General features: G+C 40.2%; 1 protein-coding gene across 3 annotated transcripts in view; it reads right to left on the reverse strand.

Moving 5' to 3' along the window:
* Positions 1-22,052, reverse strand: part of MSR1 (macrophage scavenger receptor 1) — a 76,013-nt gene that overhangs the window by 41,366 nt on the left and 12,595 nt on the right. For all 3 annotated transcript variants that reach the window (XM_036764709.1, XM_036764707.1, XM_036764708.1), the window contains 5 exons: positions 13,495-13,608; positions 13,072-13,185; positions 9,004-9,389; positions 4,037-4,223; positions 1,713-1,793 (listed from right to left, as the gene is read on the reverse strand). In XM_036764709.1, coding sequence (XP_036620604.1) covers positions 1,713-1,793; positions 4,037-4,223; positions 9,004-9,389; positions 13,072-13,185; positions 13,495-13,606 — 880 coding nt within the window. In that variant the 5' untranslated portion in view covers positions 13,607-13,608. The remainder of the gene's footprint in view (positions 1-1,712; positions 1,794-4,036; positions 4,224-9,003; positions 9,390-13,071; positions 13,186-13,494; positions 13,609-22,052) is intronic.

Here is a 22,052-nt window from a genome sequence, read left to right on the forward strand (position 1 = left end):
CTGTGAGTGGAGAAAAGGAAAGGGATGCAAGAGGTGTGGAGGAGGAAGAATTGATAACGCTTGGCAACTAACTGGATGTGAAAGGTGAAAGAGCAAAGAGTTGAAGATGACTCCAAAGGCATGAACTCAGGAAACTAGGATAATGGTGGACCCCTTAACAGAAACAAGAAAGAGAGGGTGGTTTTAGGGGGGAAAACAGTGAGTTTGGGGTGAGTGCTGAGTGTGAGGTACCTAAGAGACCTCCAGGGGGAGCTGTCCAGCAGTCAGTCAGCAACGTGAGACTGGAGCTACTGTAAGCCAGGGAGGCTTCAATTAACCTTCCACACTCTCCCCACCCCAGCTGCGACCAGTGACAGAGCAGACCTAGGGCAACCAGAATGACCTTTTCCCCCAAGGGGACTAATCTGAGACCCATCACTGGACCCTTTGGGAAAAGAGCATGTAGAATCAGCTCTAAAACTGGTCGAGAGTTTTGAAGACTCCAGAGAACTTCTGTGCCCATTGCTCCAATAATCCCATTTGAACATAAGTTCCTTGAGGGTGGGATCTGGGTTACTGTTATCTTTGTATCTCCCAGTAGTATCTCCAACCCTAAATGCTTTCCTTGCATTCAGTAGGCACTGGAAAAAATGTGTATCAAATTGATTCCTGAGTCATTCTAATAGGTGTTGATACGAGCTCCTTGATACTCATCCAGAGTGGCTTGGATTATCCCAAAGCATATATTCCCCTATATATAAACATATATACATATAAATGTGCTGTAAACATATGTACATATATGTACATTTATATACATGCTCACAAGCTTTGCCAACTCTCCTCCAAACCCACACCAGCTTAGGACTATTGAAATAACAATAAATCTGGAGTTAAAAGACTTGCATTTGAATCTCTGTTCTGTTCTTAGAAAATCATTTCAGCTTTCTGGGTCTCAATTTCCTCATTTATAAAATTCAAGGGATTGATTTACCTAAGTATCTCAGTATATTTTGAACTTTGCTAACCTGCCCATTCCTTAAAATAGAGCACTATTTGGTATAAATTGAATTGTATGTAGATGTACCTAAGGCTCCTTTCAGCTCCAGATCCTGTCACCTCAAGACCTTGGAGAGATGTTGGGGCTGTCCATAAACTATTCCTCCCCTGGTCCAGTCTGCCAATGATTGCCCAGCCAGTGGGACCAGAACCAAACTGGATACCAAGGTGTGGAGTGTGGGAAAGAACCATGAAGCCATTGCCCAGTGTTCCTCCCATCTATTAGGCACCTACTTTCAGCACGAAGCAGACCCATATGTCCCCACTGCTTTCCAGGGTCCTGAGGATCTTCCCATCTGAAATAATGCTTGTAAAGCACTTAGCACAGTGCCTGGCACCCAGCAGGTGCTTAATAAATGCTTATTTTATTTCCTTCCCCAACCATAACCCACATACCACCAGGCCTCTCCAAACTGAACTATTCTTCAAGTACTCTGTCCCTCAGATTAGAGGGTGAGCTCCCTGGAGGCAGGAGCTGTCTCCTTTTCCTGTTTAAATCCCCAGGGCAGAAATCCCTTAAGCTGGGCTTGCCCTCAGACATCTTCATCCTTCTTGGAGGATGCAGGTGTAACTGTGGTCACTGGACACTCTTCTCAACAAGGTCCCCCATTCTCTGCTTCACTGAGTGGAGCATCCAGTCAGTGTCCAGTCACACTCAGTTTCCATTCACATACCTCTTGGGCCGGTGATGCCAGGAGCCCCTACTTCTCCTTGGGGGCCTCTGTCCCCTTGTTCACCTTTTGGTCCAGCAGGGCCTTGAAAGAAATGGATGGCAATTGCTGATCATGACTGTGATACGGCAAAGACATCTAAATTACTGAGGAGAGAAGAGTGTGTGCTTGTCTGCTGGTCAACTTTCTCCTCTCATGTGTCTTATCCTGAAGATGCTTCATGATTTTCTACTCATTGTAGCTATGTGGGATGAGGGGTACTGTTGACCAACAGCACTCTTCCCTTTTTACAGATGAGGAGAGGAAGGGGATTTTGAACCCAGGTCTTCCATTATACCCAGATCTCTCTCCGCTACACACAGCTCCATGTAGAACCTTGGCTAGATTTCCTTATCTGTAAAATGAGGGCTCTGAACTAGGTGGACTCAGGTCCTTTCTAGCCCTGCAGCTTCTGCCTCACTTTTTCTTCCATAAAATACAAAAGCATACCAAATTTCTATCTCATCTTTACTTCATCAGTAAGGAAATTAGAAGGCCTCAATCTGTAAATATTCTTGGGGGGGTTTGAATGCCAGTGTAGCCCATTATAAATTTATTTCACCATGGATTCAGATGTATCATAGTCCAGATGGGCCCGATCATGCAAGAAACAAGACTTGGCATTACTGACGTATATTTATGGAATTAAGATTGATAACTTATTAACACTAATACATTTTACACCTACTTTTAAAAATTATGTGTATGTATTGTCATTACCTCCCTACAACTACTCAGGAAATAATGGAATTTAGTTCAAGCTGGTTTAGTTTTTTAAGCTACCTAAGCTCAAAACTGCACCAAGACTTTTGGGACACTGTATTATGCCTTCAGGAAATGATGTTGAACTAGGATACAAAATGTTCTTTGTCAAGATGGTTGATGTTTATTGAATTATTCATTTCTCTTTCTTTTTTTTTTATACATTTTTATCTCAGTATATTTTGAACTTTGCTAACCTGCCCATTCCTTAAAATAGAGCACTATTTGGTATAAATTGAATTGTATGTAGATGTAAAATGAATTCAATAAACCTTTATTGAACTAAAAAAAAGAAGAAATAAGCCTTGGCATAATGGAGGAGTTAGGGGGTCATAATAATCCTCTGAAAGGATGCTGCACCCCTCCAGGGAGAGGGCATGCCTCTTGAAACACTAGACTACATTGTAGTGAGAAGGCTGACTGTCCTTCTCTCAGCCCAAGTCCTTCTACTCAGTCCAGTAGAGTAGCGATGGCCTCAGAGCCAGTGGCTCTCTCCTTTTGATATTGGCCCTCTCACTCATGGCCAGTCAGCCCACTCCTGCCCAACTCTTACCCTTACTCACCTTTCCCAATGCCACTGCCACTTGCACTTCCCACCTACTGCTGAGAATCATTTGGAGAATCTCCAAGTTGAAAGGAGCCTGAGACACCATTAAGTTCTATCGGTGCTGGTCAAGTGTCCCTTCCCATTATCCCTCCTGCTTATGCCCTCTGGGACCAAGCAAAACAAGGCCGTTTCCCTTGATAACCCATCAAATAGCTTAGAGATAGGGATCATGGGATCTCTGACTGTTATCTGAGTCAAACCTCCCTGGTTCTATTATCTCATCCAGGTGTGCCATAGCCTCTAACCTCTTCCCTTTGCTAGCCATCCCTCTCTGAATTTGGGGTATCTTTCTTCATGTGACACTTCCAGAACTGAACTCAGCATTCTCTCAAGTACGGTTGCAATATAGGCAAATACCACTTCCTCCTTTGTGGACACTGCCACTCTTAGAGCAGGCTACGGTCCTGTCAGTTTTTGGACCATCTCATTAGCCCTCTCTTCTAACCCCTGCCCAGAACTTTTTCAGAGAAGTTGTTATCTAACCACAACATCCTGCTAACTTGATTGCGAAGTTGACTTTTTGAACCCATGTCAGACATTCCATTTATCTCTATTAAATTCCATTGTCTAAGATTTCATCCTTCCTTTTAGCCTGCTGGGATCTCTTGGCTCTCTCTTTATTATCCAATATGATAGCAGAGACTGTGTTTATCTTTGGATTGTGTCCGATCTCTGCCCTACTGGGATTTCAACTTTGGTAAGTACTGACCAGACCTACTCAAAGATCCAGTTTCCCTTTAGGGGATTGCTTCTTATATCAAGTAACCCCCCAGAGACTTTGATGACTCCATTCCAGCCCACTGGCAAAGGGTCCCTTTTGAAGCGGGCAACCCTTTCCTGGGCTATGTGACTCCAAACTCAACTGTCTCTAGACTTCCAAGCTGGGGTCTGTTGGGGGAGTAAAACAACTTCATATCACCTTGAATTAATGTTATGTTTCTCAGTGTCATGGAATGCTCCCAGTCCTTTAGTCTGAGGTCATTTGTGATGTTAGCCAAAAGTTTCATTTCTCCTTGGATTTCCTGATTCAGATGGATCTGCTGCTTTTTCAAGGTCACAATTTCTGCTGACACATTGTACACATGCTCCTCCAGCCTCTCAGTCTCCTGGAAAGTATCACAGAGGATCAGCAAAATGATTTCATTAGATGAAGAAATGAACATGTTGCTTATTGGAGGTTTTTTCTTTAAATACCATCCTATGTAGAGATTAATATCTTTATGCAGCTTATACTTTCTCTTGTTATTCTGTATGCTACCAGTCAGTCAATAAGCATTTGTCAAGCACCTACTATGTGCTGGTACTCTACTGAGTGACAGTTATAGCACGTTCCTTACACATACAAAGAAAGGTTTAAAAATATGATTTTATCAATGGAAATGTCACTAGAGAAAATCAAAAGCAGATGCTTTGTGCCCTAAAAGCTGCTAGGCCTTTCTGACTCCATGTTCAGCAGCAGCAGCAACAGCAACATTTACATATGTTAATGTATGCAAAGTGCTTTTTCTGTATGTATCTCACTTGATCCTCAAGATATCCCTGGGAGGTAGGTGCTATTAATATCTCATTTTGCACATGAGGAAACTGAGGCTGAAGGTATAAAGCAATCATCCAACTAGTAAGTGTTGGAGGTTGCATTTGGAAGCAGGGCTTCCTGAGAAGGCCATTACTCTATTTACTGCCCTCCCCCTTGCCCCCATATTGGTCCTGACTTGTAGAAATTTCTTCTTTTTGTCATCTCCCCCTATTATAATGTGAGCTCCCTGAAGCCCTGTCTTAAGAAGACAACGATGTAAAAATGGTTATGAGCAAAGCCTTAAAAAATGAAAATTGGACATAAGCCCAACAAGAATTCCTGCAAGAGCCCAAGAAAGCTATAAGAATTGTAGAGGAAAGATTTGGAAAAGAAATGAGAGTGATGTAAGAAAATTATGAAAAGAGAATTGAATTACGCTTGGTAAAAAGAGGCACAAAAATATTACTGAAGAAAATACATTAAAAAATAAAAATGGTCAAATAGTGAAAGAGGCACAAAAATTCACTGAAGAAAAGAACTCCTTAAAAAGTAGAATTAGTCAATTGGAAAAAGAGGTACGAAAGCTAATGAAATAATTCATTAAAAATTAAAAATTGGTGAGTGGAAGCTAAAGATTCCATGAGACATCAAGAAACAATAAAATGAAATCAAAAGAATAAAAAAAGGAAGTAAATGTGAAATATCTCATCGTAAAAACAACTGACATAGAAAATAGATCAAAAGATAATTTAAAAATTATTGGACTATCTTAAAGTCATGATCAAAAAAAGAGCCTAGACGTCATATTTTAAGAATTATAAAGTAAAACTGCCTTAATGTCTCAGAATCAGAGGATAAAATAGAAATTGAAAGAATCTACTGATCATCTCCCCAAAGAGATGCCAAAAATAGCAGTCCCAGGAATATTATAGCTGAATTCCAGAGCCTCCCACATCAAGGAGAAAATATCACAAGAAGCCAGAAAGAAGCAATTCAGATATCATGAAGACACAGTTAGTATGACACCAGATTTAGTAGTTTCTGCTTTAAAGAAGCAGAGGGCTTAGGACATGATATTCCAGAAGGAAAAGATTATAGGATTACAACCAAGAACAACCCACCCAAGAAAACCGAATATAATCCTTCAGGGGAAAGAGTGGACATTTAATAAAATAGCAGACTTCCAAGCATTCCTGATGAAAAGACCAGAGCTGAACAGAAAATTTGACTTTCAAATACGACTCAAAAAAAGCATAAAAAGGTAAACAGGAAGGAGAACTCATAAAGGATTCAATAAAGTTAAACTGTTTACATTCCTATATGAAAAGAAGGCACTTGCAACTCCTAAGAACGTTGTCATTATTAGGGCAGTTAGAAGCAGTATACAAAGACAAAGGGCACAGCTGTGAGTTGATTATATTGGTCCATCTCAAAAAAATCAAAGAATGAGAAAGAAGGATACACTGGGAGAATGAGGGAAAGAGAGGAAGAAAAGGGGAAAATTATCTCACAGAAAAGAGAGGGCAAGGAAGAGCTTTTACAGAAGAGGGGAAATGGGAGCTTGGGCAAGGCTTAAACCTCACTCACAGAAATTGGTTCAAAGAGGAAAAAGTATACTCACACATATAGACACACATATAAACTTACACACAGTTGGGTATAGAAATCTCTCTTATACTACCCGGAAGTAGGAGGGGAAGGGGATAAAAGGTGATAAAAGGGAAGGGCAGATTAATGGAATCAGTGGTCAGAAGCAAGACAGACTTTGGAGGAGGGATGGGATAAAAACAAAAAAGAATGAAGGATAAACAGAAGAAAACAGGATGGAGGGAAATATACAGTTAGTAATCAAAACTTTGAATGTGAATGAGATGAACTCATACATAAAACGAAAGTGGAGTGCAGAATGAATTAAAAACCAGAATCCAACAATATGTCGTTTACAAGAAACACACTTGAAACAGAAAGACATACACATGGAAAGTTGTGAAAAGGAGTTGTAACAGAATCTATTACGCTTCACCTGAAGTAAACAAGGCAGAGATAGCAATCATGATCTCAGACAAAACAAAAATAGACCTAATTAAAAGAAATAATCAGGGCAAGGTATCATAGACAATGAAATGATATCGATCCTAAACATGTTTGTACCAAATGGCAGAGTATCCCAATTCTTAAAGTGGAAGCTAAATGAGTTACATGAGGAAATAGCAAAACTATGCCATTTGGGGACATCAATTTCCCCCCTCTCAGAACTAGATAAATCTAACCAGAAAATAAGAAAGAAGTTAAGGAGATTAATCAAATTTTATAAAAGTTAAGTATCATAGCCTCTTGGAGAAAACTGAATGGGAACAGAAAAGAGTACTGTATACCCTTTGTTCAGCTGTACATGGCACCTTCACAAAAATTGGCCATGTATCAGGGCATGAAAACCTCAAGAACAAATGCAGAAAAGCAGAAATATTAAATGCATCCTTTTCAAACCATAACACAATAAAAATTACATTCAATAATGAATAGTAGATGCATTGATTAAAAATTAACTGGAAATTAATCTAATCCTAGAGAATGAGCGAGTCAAAGAATAAATCATAGAAACAATAATTTTGTTAAAGAGAATGAGCCATCGTACCAAAATTTGTAGAATGCGGCCAAAGGAGTAGTTAAAGAAAAATTTATACCTCTAGAGGTATAAATAAAGGTATAAATACATCAATAAATAAAGAGAAAGAGCAGATCAATTAATTGGGTATACAATTTTTAAAAACTAGAAAAAAGAACAAACTTAACATTCCCCATTAAACACCAAAGGAAAATCAAAAGAGAGATCAGTAAAATTTCAAATTAAAAAAAAAACCCAAAACATTGAACTAATAATTAAAACTAAGAACTGGTTTTATGAAAAAATAAAGTAGATAAACCATTGGTTAATTTGATTTTAAAAAGAAAGAAGAAAACCAAATTTCCATTATCAAAAATAATAAGTCTCGGGGCAGCTAGGTGGTGCAGTGAGTAGAGCACCGGCCCTGGAGTCAGGAGGACCTGAGTTCAAATCCGGCCTCAGACACTTGACACACTTACTAGCCGTGTGACCTTGGGTGAGTCACTTAACCCCAATTGCCCTGCCTTGCCCCCTCAAAAAATGTAAAAAATAAAATAAAATAAAAAGTCTGGAATGCAACACCAAGGATGAGGAAATTGAAACAATTATTAAGAGTTGTTTTGCCCAATTACATGCCAATAAAACTGATGATCTAGGTGAAATGGATGAATATTTACAAAAATGTTGATTACTTAGATTAACAGAAGAGGAAATAGAATACATAAGTAACCCAGAATTCTTAAGAATTGACTGAAATGACTGAAAACCAACAAAAGACAGTAGTATAACATTTGTTGTTGTTTAGTCATTTTCCAGTGATGTCTGACTCTTCATGACCCCATTTGTGATCTCTTGACAGAGATACTGGAGAGATTTGCCATTTCTTTCTCCAACTCATTTTACAGATGAGGAAACTGAGGAAAATAGTCTAAATGACTTTCCCAGGGTCACTCAGCTAGGAGTGTCTGAGGTCAGATTTGAACTCAGAAAGTTGGGGCTCCCTCCCTCTACTCCTGGCACTCTGTTCACTGCAGTACCACCTAGCTACCCTTAGTATAACATAATATACTTCTAACACACACACATCTATTCAACAAAGTGTTGCCCATATGTGTATTTTTCTGTCCTTCTACATGTGATTTCTCAATACTAGCACTCCTTCCACTGCTGAATCAGACCATAACTCCTCTAATTCAGCTGATAATTGTAGAGCATAATTGAAACTGAAGACATCCAATCCTCCTCCTTTTACCCAGCTGGGGGTGAGCTCCTTACCCTGAGCTCCGAGTCAGATATATCTGATCCGTTACCAGGCATGTACCCAAAGCCTTTCCAGTTTGGCAGGATATCACAGAACTTCCACAGTGTCAGCACATTATTGAAGAACGCAGGGTCACTTCTAAGTCATGATGAGACATTATTTGTGAGACTCCAGTGAAGGAATCACTTGCAATGTAATTCCTTAAAGACGTAGAAAGAGACTGACCTATATAATCTTCCTCTGAAATGCTATGAGATTCTAGTCAATTTGGTGGTGTTTGTATGATTATCTTTTCCCCCTGGTCTTATTTGGGCAGTGTGAGCAAGCCCTCTGAGCATCCAAATAGCTGACTGAGTGAGCAGACCTGATGTGGAGGAAGGCAACTTTTGAGCCATTGATTTGTAGGGCTTTTTGTAGCTAACCTGACCTGACTCTGGAGACCCAGTTCCCATCCAGAAGTAGACCGTCCTTCTTCAATGTGACCTTTAGTGTACAAACACTTACCTCCTGCTGTTTGCGGATGTTCCCTTGACAGGTGCTTTTCCAGCTCTCTATGTCGAGCTGAATTTCAAATAATGTGGTGTTCAGGTTTGCTAAAGAGTTAGTGACAGCATCTATCACTCCTCTTTGAGTGTAGACAGCAGACATGATGGAGTTGACCTGAAGGAGGAGGTCCTCAAATTTCTGCTCAGTCTTCATGCTGAGGTTCTGGAAAAGATGAGACTGCAGATTTGCTTCTAAATCAGAGTTCTGTTGAATCTCCTTCTCCAAAGTCTCATTGTAGCCAGGCACCATTTTCCTCAATCTCACCTCATCTTCCTGCTGCTTTTCTTTCCATGGGAATTCTGACCCAGAATTTGTATTCTGCTCTCTGCATCTCAGGACCTGCCCTGTGGAGTCCAGGAAAATGACAATGGGCACTCCTCATATCATTAGGTACATAGGTAGAAGAAGTCAATTAAGGTCACTTAATTGTAGATGTTTGGAATCAGTCAGTCAATGTTTTTTTTAGCACTCCTGATGTGCCAGGATTTGGACTCAATGTTTGAGACACAAATACAAAAATAGAACAGTTCTTGACCTGAAGGAGCTCACATGCTAAAGGGAGGGTGCAGCATGTTAATAGATAAGAATGGAACCTTTGGTCACTCCTGAAGGGGGCAGAGAGACTGACCCACTGGATGAACAGCACCCAGACTCCCTGAGCCTGGCTCCCTCTTCAGCTTCTGTTTGTGGGGAGCAGACAAGGAAACAGGCAAGTAGGCAGAAGGAAGAAGCCATTGTACACAGGGAAAATGAATTCAGAGCTGACACAGATTCTTATATACACATACCTCTTTCTGTCTCTCTGTCTCTTCCTCCCTCTCTCTGTCTCTCCCTTTGCCCCCACCTTTCTGTTTCAGTCTCTCTCTCCCCTTTTCCTCTCTTCCTCTCTGTCTCTGTCTTTCCCTTTCTCCCTCCTGCCTACTCTGTTTCTCTTTGTCTCTGTCCTTCTCTGTGTCTCTGTCCTCTGTCTCACTTTGTTTCTACCTCCCCCCTTCACATCTTTACTCTATCCATCTCCATCTCCTGCTCCCTGTCTGTCTTTGTCTTTCTCTTAGTCTCTCTGTCTCTATGTCTCTCTGTCTGTCTCTCTGTCTCTGTGTCTCTCTCTCTCCTCCTCCTCCTCTTCCTCCCTCTATGTCTGTCTCTCCCTTCTCTGTTGCTCACCTCCCTCCTCTCTCTCCTTCTCTTTGCTGCTGTCTCTCTTTCCTTATGCCTCTGTCTCTCTCCTCTTGTCTTCCACTTCTTTCTTTCTCTCCTCTTTCTCTTCCTCCCTCAGTGCCCCCCTCCCTTTCTCTACAGCCTTTCTCTCTATATATCTCTGTCTCTTCCTCTCTGTTTTTAATATGTTTCTTCTTTCTTCCCTGCCTCTCTCAGTCTCTGTCTCTTTGTCTCTGTGTGTGTCTCTTTCCATCTTTCTTTCTCCCTCTCTGCCTTTCTGTCTCTGTCTCCCCACCCCTTTCTATATCTCTCTGTGTCTCTTTGTCTGTCTCTCCCTATGTCTCTGTCTCTCCCATGCTTCCTCCCTCCCTCCCTCCCCCTTCCCTCTACCCCCTTGCTATCTGTCTCTGTCCCTTCTCTCTCTTCTTTCTTTCTCTGTCTCCCCACCCACTCCATGTGTGTGTATATCTTTGTTGCTCTCCTCTTGTCTGCCACCTCTTTTTCTCTCTCCCCTTCTCCTCCCTTCCTTGGTGCCTCTTCTCCTTCCTCTCTCTCCCTCCCTTCTTTCCTCTCTTTCTGTCCCTCCTTCTCTTTATCTTTCCTTCCCCTCCTGTCTCTTCTTGCCTCTCCTTTCCTTCTTGTCTCTCTAGGGAAGAAATTGAATGTCTCCAGTTATCATACACTTTAGACTCACTGCTCCCCCTGGCTCAGGTGGTGTCAGCCTTTGTTCTAAATGCAGATTTTTGTTTTGAAGGTTTTAACAAATGACACAAATGTTGGCTAGCATAAACTCAATCTGTTTGTCATATTTGATGCATGGCTCATGAAGGGGAGAAAAAGCATTCTCTATTTATAAAATGAAATATTTGGTTCAGTTGAAAAGTTCTGGACCTAAGATCTGAAGCCATTATGGAAATGTAGGCACAGTGATATTGGACTTTTGCAAACTGAATAAAATAGTCTGAGACCCAGATATTCATAATGAAAAAATTTCCAACCAAAATAACGTAAGCTGCAAAAGCACAAGACTGATAAAATGTGCAGGGACACTGAGGGGCAGTCATTTGGGGGGCAGCAAATAGAGTTTGGAAAGGAAGCCACTCATATGGGAAGGGAAGGGAACTGAGTTACCAGTTAGGTTTCACCCACATAAAACCCGGATCATGGTAAGTATTTGTAAAATATTTGTGGGTGGATGTATGGGTGGGTGGGTGGGTGGATGTGTAGATGGGTAGATGGGTAGATTTGTGGGTGGATGGATGGATAGATGGATGGATGGTTGGGTGGATGGATGGATGGATGGATGGATGGATGGATGGATGGATGGAAGATTCAGTTCTTTGGGCACTTTCAGACAAGTCCTTTGACTTGGGGAGGTTTAACCACTCATTTTACCTTGCTTACCATTACTGTCAAGTAGTTTTAAGTACATATAGTATATATACAAAATAAATGCACTGTGATTAACACCCTGACCCAATAACTTCCAGACAGATTCCTGTCTCACCAGTCTTCCTACATATTGGATTTGTAAAGGTGACAAGAAAACCAAAGAAACAAACTTTGAAGCTGAGTCTTTACATTCATCATGATTAAATTCTATCTTACTTAATCTCACTCAAAGTTCTAGGCTATGGAAACCTTTGGGGCCCATGGTCTTCATAGTTATTGAGGTTTGCCATTTTGGGGTAGTTCTGGACTCTTTCCCAAACCTTGACAGATCTTGTGATTTGACATCCACAAAATCTCTTCGCCATCTCCACTTCTCTCCACTCTAGTGGTCCCCACCCTAGTTCCAGCCCTGAGCAGCTCTCACCAAGACTCTCCCTCCGATAACTTCCCAAATTGATTTCCTAACTCAAATTTCTCTCCACACCCACATGAGGGCCAACAAGGAGCCCAGATAAGTGGATTGGAGCTAGAGTAGAAGGAGCTGAAATACCAGAGAGAAGCTTTTATTTGATTTCCTACAGACAACAGGCGGCCACTTGGTGGCTTTTGGTTTGCTCATTTGCTTTGTTTTGCTTTTAGCAGATAGTGATATGGGCAGTTCTGTAAGACTCAGATGCCAATGTGAGCTTCTGAGAGAGGAAGGGGGAGGGAGGGAGGAGGACAGAGACGAGAGAGAGAGAGAGAGAGAGAGAGAGAGAGAGAGAGAGAGAGAGAGAGACAGAGACAGACAGAGACAGAGAGACAGAGACAGAGAGGTGGAGACACAAGAGACATAGACAGAGAAGAGATAGAGGCAGAACAGAGACAGAAGGGGGGATGGAGACAGACAGACACAGAGAGACAGAAACAAAGACAAAGACATAGAAATAATCATACTGAGACACACAGAGCTAAAAGAGAAGCACAGAGATTGAGGAGAGGGAGAGAGACAAAGATGGAGGGAGACAGGAACAAAGAAACAGCGAGTCAGACAGAGAGACAGAGACAACCAGCCAAGTTGTTCCCTTCACCAGGGATCCAGTGAAGTCTGGTTTGTTTTCCTCCACCAATGAGGCAGAAGTCATATGTTTGGATAAAGGGATGCTATCTATACTCCTTCTTTTCTTTCCTCTGACCTTCCTATTTGTACTTCTGAGAGGGTGGAAGGAGCACACAACCAGACACTGAAGACACTTTGTCTAGATGTGGCCAGAAACAACTGAAGTGGCATAGCTACCATGACTCCCATGGACTGAGAGTTTCACATAAACACACACACACATGCACACATAAAACACATGTCCACACATACACATGAAATGACAAATGAGACCTGTCCAAGCATAGAGAGACAGTGGCAGGAAAACTAACAAAGCCAACTTGGCTTGGTTTCCTGGAGTCTGTGTTACTAAATCGTTGCTCTCATGAATACTTTACCTGAAACAAATGCAGTGATTGGGATCAGAACCCCAAACACAAGGAGATAAAGCACAACCAGTGCAATTTTGTGTGACTTCAGCTTTTCTTGCAAACCAAAGACAACAGGAAGATCTATTTAAAAAGATGCACAATACAGAAAATTGGTTATGTGGCCCAGAAAGATCACACACAATATTTAAAACGATTTCATGTTATCATTTTCTCCAAATACATTCCTTAAATAAAAGGCAACTCTAGAACCAAAGAAAGTCAGCATGGAAGCAAGCTCAGCCATTGTTCACATAGGGCTGAAAGTTTCATTCAAAGCAGGGGTGGTGAGCTTCTTGTGGAAGGGGCAGGGATGATGGGGCCAAGGCTCAGGCCATGGAAATCTCAGAAGCTGGGCATGCTCAAGGCTCCATTTCGTTAAACTTGACTCACTTTCTGGAAGCTTTGCCGTCATGGTCCTAGCATCAAATTGCACTGAATCAAAACAATCCTCCAAAGGATGATTCTCTTCCTGTTCTTTGGGAAGTCTAGCCCACTTTTCCATGACTGCCAAAAAAAAAAGGTGAAAAGTGTATTTCCATATGCAACATGAACAAAATATTTACAGAGCAAGCCACCTCAGAGTTATTTTGGTATAAAATGTTAAATTATGATTTATAATTATGATTCAGTTTTAATGGGTTGTAAAATCTAAAAATTAATGTGCTGGAATTAAGCATATTCATTCTCCTAGCCAACTGTTATATTTATGGTAAAAGGCAGTTTTATTTTCTACATTAAAGAAAATATAATAAAATTTTGTCCTTATGGACTTATAACCCCCTTAGTGGGGGTGGAGGAGGTATAATTGTCCCACACTTGTAAGAAGACAGAATATTCACCCATTTCTTGGGGGATGGGCAGATAGACACCCCTAGGTTCTCAGACATGTTTGCTATCTCCATTTGTTGCTTGATTATATTTATTTGCTACAAGGAAAGGATTTTTGGTAATTGTTAACATTAATAACAAAAAAATAATAAAACAGAGCATTTAAACCAGAGGTGTCAAACATGTATCCCAAATAAAATATGGCTAATAACACTGTCCAATATGACCTGAATAAGATGAAAATGTAATTGGGAAATACTGAACTAAAAATTCAAAATAAAACACAGATGATGTTAATTTATGACTTTCTAGGTCAATCTGTGACCTCCTTATGTATGGCTTAGTGGCTCCCATTTCTATTTGAGTTTAAAAGCACTGATTTAAACCAACAATGGAACGGAAAATAACCTTTTGGATTAAGAACCAAATGTGCTCCATTCATTCATTCATCCATTCATTCATTGATTCAACATGCATTCATTAAGTGCCTGATGTATGGGAGGTCCTAGGCTTTCCAAGGAAGGAAGGAAGAACAATGATGCTCTTGTGATGTTGGCAATTGGTTGGTGGGGAGTAAGAAGGACAAAAATGACTGATAGATGCATGTCTGTCCTAAAGACAAAGGAGGAGTCCAAAGAAAATGCTACCAGATGTTTGAAGGAGAGAACACCTCCACCTATGGAGTTCAGTGGGTGGTCAATCTTTCAGGTAAGAGGGATAGTGTGCTCAAAGGTACAGTGAAGGTAGAGAGAAGGACAAGAATGGGAGATCACAGAATTTGAGAGTTGGGGGAGAGCTCAAGCAGGTCCCCACTTCTACTTTGCCATCTTGGACACACCACTCCAGTCTCTTCAACTGTGGAACCCAGCCCTTAACACAATGCTCCACATCATATTGAGAGTGGAATACATGGATACTCTCACCTCCCAGTCTCTAGAAGCTATGCCTTTCTTAAGGTAACCCAAGATCAGATTTGCTTGAGGGCTGTAATGTCCCAGGCTGATAAATCGCCAGGTCTCTTCCAAACTAACCAGGCCTTCTCCATCTTATATTGAGGGTCATCCCTTGGGCTTGGAATGTGAATGACTTAATGTGGAATTTTATGTTATAAGACTGCTGCATGAGTAGGTTGGTGTCAGATGTCAGAGGGCCCTGAATGTCAGCATCAGGGATATATACTCTTTGGCCTAGGCAGTGAGAAGTCCCTAAGGTTTCAAAAAGAAGAATGGTTACATCCCCTTTCCTCATGCAGATCAAGCTGATAATAATTCACATTATAATAATCTTCATAGATAATTCATACTAACAATAAACTAGAATCTCTGTGTCTTTCAATGTTGCTTGACTTTGCAATGCTATCCTTCTGTAAACTGTTCTCTTGGTTCTGCTCACTTTATTCTGCAACCATTCCCAGGTTTCTACAAAGCTGTCCCTTTTATGATTCCTTCTTTCTATTCCATTACATCCAGACACCATCATTTATTCCATCCCCCATCTTATGGGCTCCCTCTTTGTTTCTAGTTCCTTGCTACTGAAAACAGCAACAAAACCAAACAAAAACCTGTTATAAATACTGTGTGCACTTGGGTTCTTTTCTTTTTTCCTAGAATTCTCTAGACACCTAGGCCTAGTAGTGTCATTGCTGATCAAAGAGTAAGGACAGTTTTGGGACATTTGGATGCAGATCCACATTGCTTCCCAGAATGGTTGGACCCATTCCCAGCCCCACCAACAAGGAGTGCATCAATGTGTCCATTTCCCCACCACCGCTCCAGCTTGGCCATTTTTTGTTTTTGTCATCTTTGCCAATCCAATGGGTGTGAGATGGAACTTTGGAGTTATTTTAGTGTTAATTTCTCTTGTTAGTAGTGATCTGAAGCATTGTCTACATGTCTATTAATAGCTTACATTTCTTTCTCTGAAAACCACCCATTCAAATTCTTTGACCCACTTATCAATTGGGGAATGGCTCTTAGTTTTATCTATTTGAATCAGTTCCTTATATGTCTTAGAAATGAGGCCTTTATCAGAACAACTTATTGAAAAGGGTTTATGTTTTCCCCAGCAAAATGTTTCCCTCATAATCTGAGTTGCACAGATGTTGTCTACAACTTCTAACAGCTGGTAGATTCTAGGGCAGCATTTGGGGTATCTACTTCTCCATCCCCACTCCCCCTCCCCCACCTCCTTCTCCAGCTCTCCCTCCCCTGATGCTGCTCTTCTTGCCCCTAAGTCACTGTGAACAATATGTCGTAACTTTTTTTTTAAAACACATCATATATTGCTCCATTGCCTTCGAAGTAACCAAATAATATTTTTTAAAAATTCCAAATCCTCAGATGTTGGGACTGGGCAGAAACCTTAGAGATCATTGTGTCTGGAGCTCTCTCTCTCTCTCTCTCTCTCTCTCTCTCTCTCTCTCTCTCTCTCTCTCTCTCTCTCTCTCTCTCTCTCTCTCTCTTCACAAATGACAAAACTAGGCCCTTAGAGGTTCAGTACCAACAGAATTCCATCCCAGATGTTCTGACTCCAAGTGAGCCTTCAAGTGGATCACACGTTGAATGGAAAATGGTTAAACCTTGCGATGGCTAAATTTCAAGTAACCCTGGGATCTTCTGACTATTTCTCATGTTCTCTCATTGAAATAAGGAAACGAGCACTTTTGAAAGATTTAACAGTGTGGGTAGTCAGCTCTGGGAACTGAAACCCAAGTCAAAATATCAGTCCTTTATCTGCCACACTCCAGCCCCTTCAACTCTGATTTGGATGAAAAATAGTCAGCTTGACTTTGCCAATTTCCTGTCATTCCTTATTTTCATAAGTGGTTGTGAAGTTCCCACTTGTTCAACTTTTGTGAGTTATTTTCACTTCCTATAATCATTTGTTGATGAAATCAAAAGAAGACTTGTTATTTCTCACAGAAACATTGCTTTCAGATCTCTTTTCTGACAAAGAGAAAGATCTCTGGTGAGATTGAGGGGCAGAAATAGCCAATATAAATCTTCTGGCCAGGCATCTCCTTTTCCTAGATAACCCCTCATTCACCAATTTTTAAACCTAAAAATACTCATCTGGAAGGGAGACTGTTTTCAGAGATGGCAGGTCTGGGATCATAGGAATGAGAACTTGAAAGGAAAACTCCAATACTTCCATCACTAAGACATGAAAACCAAGACCCAATCTGAGGGAGAGCCTTGTATAAGGCCATGCAAGTTGTCAGTAGCAGAGTAGGGACCCAAGCCCCAGTTTTCAAAGCTTTACATCCAGAAATCTCTCCTTGCCCCCAGCTACTGGCTCAGACAAAACCGAAACCCTGCTTTCTATGGGCTTCTCCCCTTTCCTCCTTCATGACCAAACATCCAGGCACTCCATGAGCAGTGTGCTGACATCCAAGCTTTCTCAATGTGACTGACACATTTCTTTGCCTCCTTGCTTCCTGTCAAGTCTTCACTGATCTGAAAATAAACTTGGTTGTGCCTGGGAAGCTAGTTCTGACTCAGGCCAATCTGGTGATTGAGGTTTCTGATTGAAATGAAATGAGACACTCATAGATCATCCTACTATGATCAACCCTACTATGTGCCAAGCACTGTGCTAAGTACTGAGGATACAAAGAAGAGTAAAAATGATCCCCATCCTCAAGGAGCTCTCAATGGGATCTACTACCATTTCTAATTAGTCAATCCCAACCCCTTGACAGGAGAAATGATGCAAAGGTTGCCATCAGAGGAAAAGATGGCCCAATCACATGTGAATGAATGAATGGAAAAGCATTTGTTATTAGACACCCACTATGTGCCAGGTACCGTACTACATGCTGGTGCATACATAGGTGTTGGATAACGTACTTACTGACTATTGGACTAGCTAACCCCTGAGGCCCCTTCAAGCACTGAGGCTATGATGCTATGAGTGGGGCTGACTGTTCTCTTCCATGTTAAGTGTGCCTAATGTCCTGCACCTCTGACACCTGCCCTCCCCTTTAAAAATGGTGCTCAAGGCCAAGGAAGCTCCCTAGGTGCCACATGGCAAATGCATTTCTAGATGGTTGGGGAGTCTCTATGGAACTGGCTGGTCAAAGCAACTTACAAATACAATCAAAACAGGCCTTGACCATGAGGAGCTTATATTCTAATAAAGGACATTCTCTAAAGAGCAAGAGATAACCAATGGATAGCCTAACCCTCCCTGCAAGCCCACCAGAGACTCTGTCTGGGTGAGGGAAGATGTAAGTAAAATAGGAGAGAGGGAAGATGATGAGAGCCACAGGCTAGAAGAGAAAGAATGTCCATGATGGATGGAAAGAAGACTGGAAATCCAACTGGGGCCAGCTTTCTGCCCCAGGGTTTTCTCTGGACAGAAACTCATTGCTAGACAGACCACCTATCCTGCAATTGAAGAAGCTGAGGATAAATCGCAGCCCAGCCCCAAATGTATGTGCTGCAACAGAAGTAAGATACGTGTGTTTTGATCCTACAGCATCTGTGGATCAAAGAACAAATCATTGAAACTACAGATAAATCATCCAAGAAAACAACAAAAATAAGGCAATGTAATGAAGCTTTTGGGGGACAGGCAAGGGAATTCATTCTTTAGGGAATAGTTATATATCTAAACATTTTTAAGAATAGACCAATGAATTGGGTATGCAACTAAAAGCATAGAAGCTCAACAAACACAAATAACCTAATTAAACACAAAATTAGAAATTCTGTGCATCAGAGAAGATATAAACATAATGGAAACTCACACAAACACACAACATAAAACATTGAGTTAAAAAATAAAACTAAGAGCTGGATTTTTAGAAAAAGAGTAGATAAGTCAAAAAGAAAAACCAAATTATCACCATCAAAAATGAAAAAAAAGAGGATTCACAAAAATAAAGAAGAAATTGTTTTGCCAAATTATATGCCAATAAACTGATAAAAATAAATGGAATGAGTGAATATTCACAAAAATATAAAATGCTTAGATAAATAGACTGAGGAGTAGGTTGCTTGAATAACCCAAAGGAAAATAAATTGAACAAACCATAAAGGAACTCCAAAGGGTTCCTCCAAAGTAGAAAAGAGGGTATAATTACAGATGGACTTATCGGTGAATTCTGTCAAACCTTTGGCCACATTAATACCAATATCACATAAATCATTTGCTTTCCCTACACAAAGGAAAGAAGGAATCCTCCAAATTCATTCATTGAGAAAACTATGATCTAAATCATGGAGATATTAAAGGAAAGAAGAAAAAACTGTAGCTCAAGATCTATAATGGCACCTTATGGAAAAATATCGAATTAAATGCAGGAATTCAGGGTGGCTCAATATTAGGAAAACTGTAAATATTATAGACCACATGTATACGAAATTAATAAAATCACTGTGATGCCAATAGACGCAGAAGAAGAAAAATTATTTTGACAAAATCCAGTACCTATTTCTTCTTTGTTTTGTTTTATTTTTGTTTTTTATTGAAAACCATAAAAGAATAAATAGACCATTCCTCAATATGGTAAATAGCACCTATTTAAAACCAAGATCTCACTTTCTCTGTAATGGTGAAAAGCTCGAAGCTTTTCCAATAACTCTTTTGAGGATAAAGCAGAAATGCCATTGCTACCACTATTCTCTGATATAGTTCTAGACATGTTAGCTATAGCAACGAGAGAAGAAGAAATCAAGGGAATAGGAAAGGCAAAGAGGAAACAAAACATCACCTTTTACAGATAATGTGATGGTTTCCTGGAAAAACTAGAGAGTTAACTAAAATTAATTGAAACTTTTAGTAAGTTTGATAAAATAGGCTATAAAACAAACCTACACAAATTACTAATCTTTCTATAAATCCTTCCTCTCCCTCAATAAAAGAGTAGAGGGAGGAAGAGAGAAAATACAATCATGATAACTACACAATGTATAAAATATTGGAAAGTCCAGCCAACTAGGTAAGTGTTTACTGGGTGCTAAGTGCTGTTCAAAGTACTGATGATACGATGAGCGATTTCTATTCCAATGGGAGAGGATAATACATAAAGGAAAGCTGGGAAGATGTGGGGTTGGGGGCAGCATAGCTGCAAGTGTCCAAGAAGCTCAGTAGAGGCCTTAGCAAGATAAGACCAAAACTGCACTATCGAAGCCTAGAGTGATTAGCTGAGGGTTATTAATCATAGTCATTGTGTCAGCAGATTTTTGAGTCACTAAAACTCTATCAGGTTTTTCTAGGAAAAAGGCATTCTACCTGGCACCTCAGCAGCAGTTTTCCTGAGAAATTGAACATCTCTCGTCTTGGTGAACAGTATTCTAGAAATTAAGGAAGCAGTGAGCAACAAGCAGTAGTGATAATGAGCCATGGGCATGTATATGCAATCATATAAAATATATTTTCATATTAAACCTGTCATGAAAGAAAAAATAGACAAAAAATATTTGCCCAAAAAAGCGAAACAAAAATAGTATGCTTTGATCTGCATTTGGTCTCCATCAGTTCTGTCTCTGGATGTGAATAACAATTTTCATCCTGAGCCTTTGGACTTGTCTTGGATCATTGTATTGCTGAGAATAGCTAAGTTGCTCGCAGTTGATCATTGTACAGTATCACTGTTTTTGTACACGATGTTCTCTTGGTTCTATTCACTTCACTTTGCATCAGTTCTTGTAAGTCTTTCCAGGTTTTTCTACCATCATCCTGTTCATCATTTTTTAATAGCTCAATAGTATTCCATTATAATCATAGGCTACAACTTGTTCAGCTATTCCCCAACTGATGGGCTTCCTCTCCATTTTCAATTCTTAGCCACCACAAAAAGAGCTGCTATAAATGCCCTTATACAATTAGCATCTTTTCTTTTTCTTTTTCTTTTTTAAATCTCTTTTGGGATACAGACCTAGTAGAGTTATTTCTGGGTCAAAGGGTACACACAGTTTTATAGGCCTTTGGGCATAGTTCCAAACTGTTCTCCAGAATGGATGGATCAGTTCACAACTCCACGAACAGTGCACTAGTGTCCTAATTTTCCCACACCCACTCCCATATTTATCATTTTCCTTTTCTAACAGGTGTGAGGTGGTACCTCAGAGGTGTTTTAATTGGCATTTCTCTAATCAATAGTTATTTAGAACCTTTTTTAACATGACTCTAGGTAGCTTTGATTTCTTCATCTGAAAACTGCCTGTTCGTATCCTCTGATCAATTATCAATTGGTGAATGACTTGTGTTCTTATAAATTTGACTCAATTCTCTCTATATAATATGCTTTTTCCTAACATCTACAAATATATCTTACAACCAATAATAACCCCATTGATATATAATGTATCTATGCCAGTAATATGGATGAGGTGGTCCTAACAATATTAACAATATACAACTAACAAGTTTGATCTTACTCTACTTAATTCACTAATATAGTCACTGATACCAATCAAATCATAATAAGCTGAGTAAATACCGATTAACTTGAATAGAAGACATCACATTATCATCACACAAGGGAAGAGGGAAAAGAATCATAAGCCCAAAAAGAAGATTGACACTAGCACAGTGTCAATTGAAGCAAAGTGGATGACTGTCAGCTGGAAAATGGTTGAAAGAAGTAGGTTTTATTATAATGGAATATTTTTATGTCATACAAATTGGGAAAGGAAAAAAGATTCAGAGCAATCCAGAAGGATTTGTTCAAAATAATATGGAATGGAGTGAGAAAAAATGTGAGAATAATTGATACGGTTACAACATTTGGAGACTTCAGAAATGTGATCCATGGGGTTACTCATTGTGACTTCAGAAGACTGATAACGAAGCGCATTATTAACCTCTTCACAGAGAGATAGGGCACTAGGGGTGTAGGATAAGCCATGCACTTTCAGATGGGGTCGATGTGTGGATTTGTTTTGTGTGACTACATTTATTTCTTACAAGGAAGGGACCTTTTTGTGGTTTGGGGGTTTAGGGATAGTGATAATGATACTAAGAAAAAGGAAGAGGAAGCAAAAGACTTGGCAGTGGCTCATTTAAAAAACCCAAAGGAGAGCAGAAGGAAATTCTAAAAGCACCAAGGCTGAGCAGGGAAGTGTTAGCACCGATGTGTTCGATTTGAAATTCAAAGGCAGTGTTGCTTGTTG

This window comes from Trichosurus vulpecula, chromosome 6 (genome assembly GCF_011100635.1).
Source record: "Trichosurus vulpecula isolate mTriVul1 chromosome 6, mTriVul1.pri, whole genome shotgun sequence".
NCBI classification, from domain to species: domain Eukaryota; kingdom Metazoa; phylum Chordata; class Mammalia; order Diprotodontia; family Phalangeridae; genus Trichosurus; species Trichosurus vulpecula.